The sequence below is a fragment of the Penaeus monodon genome, chromosome 25 (genome assembly GCF_015228065.2).
Source record: "Penaeus monodon isolate SGIC_2016 chromosome 25, NSTDA_Pmon_1, whole genome shotgun sequence".
NCBI classification, from domain to species: domain Eukaryota; kingdom Metazoa; phylum Arthropoda; class Malacostraca; order Decapoda; family Penaeidae; genus Penaeus; species Penaeus monodon.
In genome coordinates, this window is record NC_051410.1 from 21,016,907 (window position 1) to 21,017,378 (window position 472).

Below are 472 nucleotides of genomic sequence, written 5' to 3' on the forward strand. Positions count from 1 at the left end.
AGAAATCTAGACAAACCTTTTACTGACTGCATTGTCTCATTGCAGTGCCTGCATTCATCGTTAACAATAAATGATGTTCTTGAAATACGAGCTTATATACTAACTTTACTTTCTGATTTTAACTGCTGTATTAATTCGTAATTTGTACATTACATTGCAAACAGCAATTTCCTTTAGGCAAACATTTTCCCACAAATCAAATTCATGTTGCCACTGCAAGCGCCCAGCAAATAAGCAGAATCATGAGACAACCTAATCAGCCTCAGTCAAAGCCCGGTCACCTCCTTCCTGATGTGGTCCATGAGGGCGCGAAGCTCCTCCTCGGGCGGTAGCTGAGCCTTGTTCCAGCGCGCTGCCTTCTGGAGGACGCGCAGCGCATCGTCGTGGCGGCCGCGCACGATCAGCCAGCGTGGCGATTCGTCCAGCACCCTGGAAACGAAATAACAGTTATTTGTGGTGTTTAGGTTTGTGT

General features: G+C 46.4%; 1 protein-coding gene across 1 annotated transcript in view; it reads right to left on the reverse strand.

The window, feature by feature from the left end:
- LOC119589347 (organic cation transporter protein-like) overlaps positions 1–472 on the reverse strand; it is a 26,380-nt gene that overhangs the window by 3,975 nt on the left and 21,933 nt on the right. Inside the window, exon 3 of the mRNA XM_037937967.1 lies at positions 282–429. Within this exon, the coding sequence (XP_037793895.1) occupies positions 282–429 (148 nt within the window). The remainder of the gene's footprint in view (positions 1–281; positions 430–472) is intronic.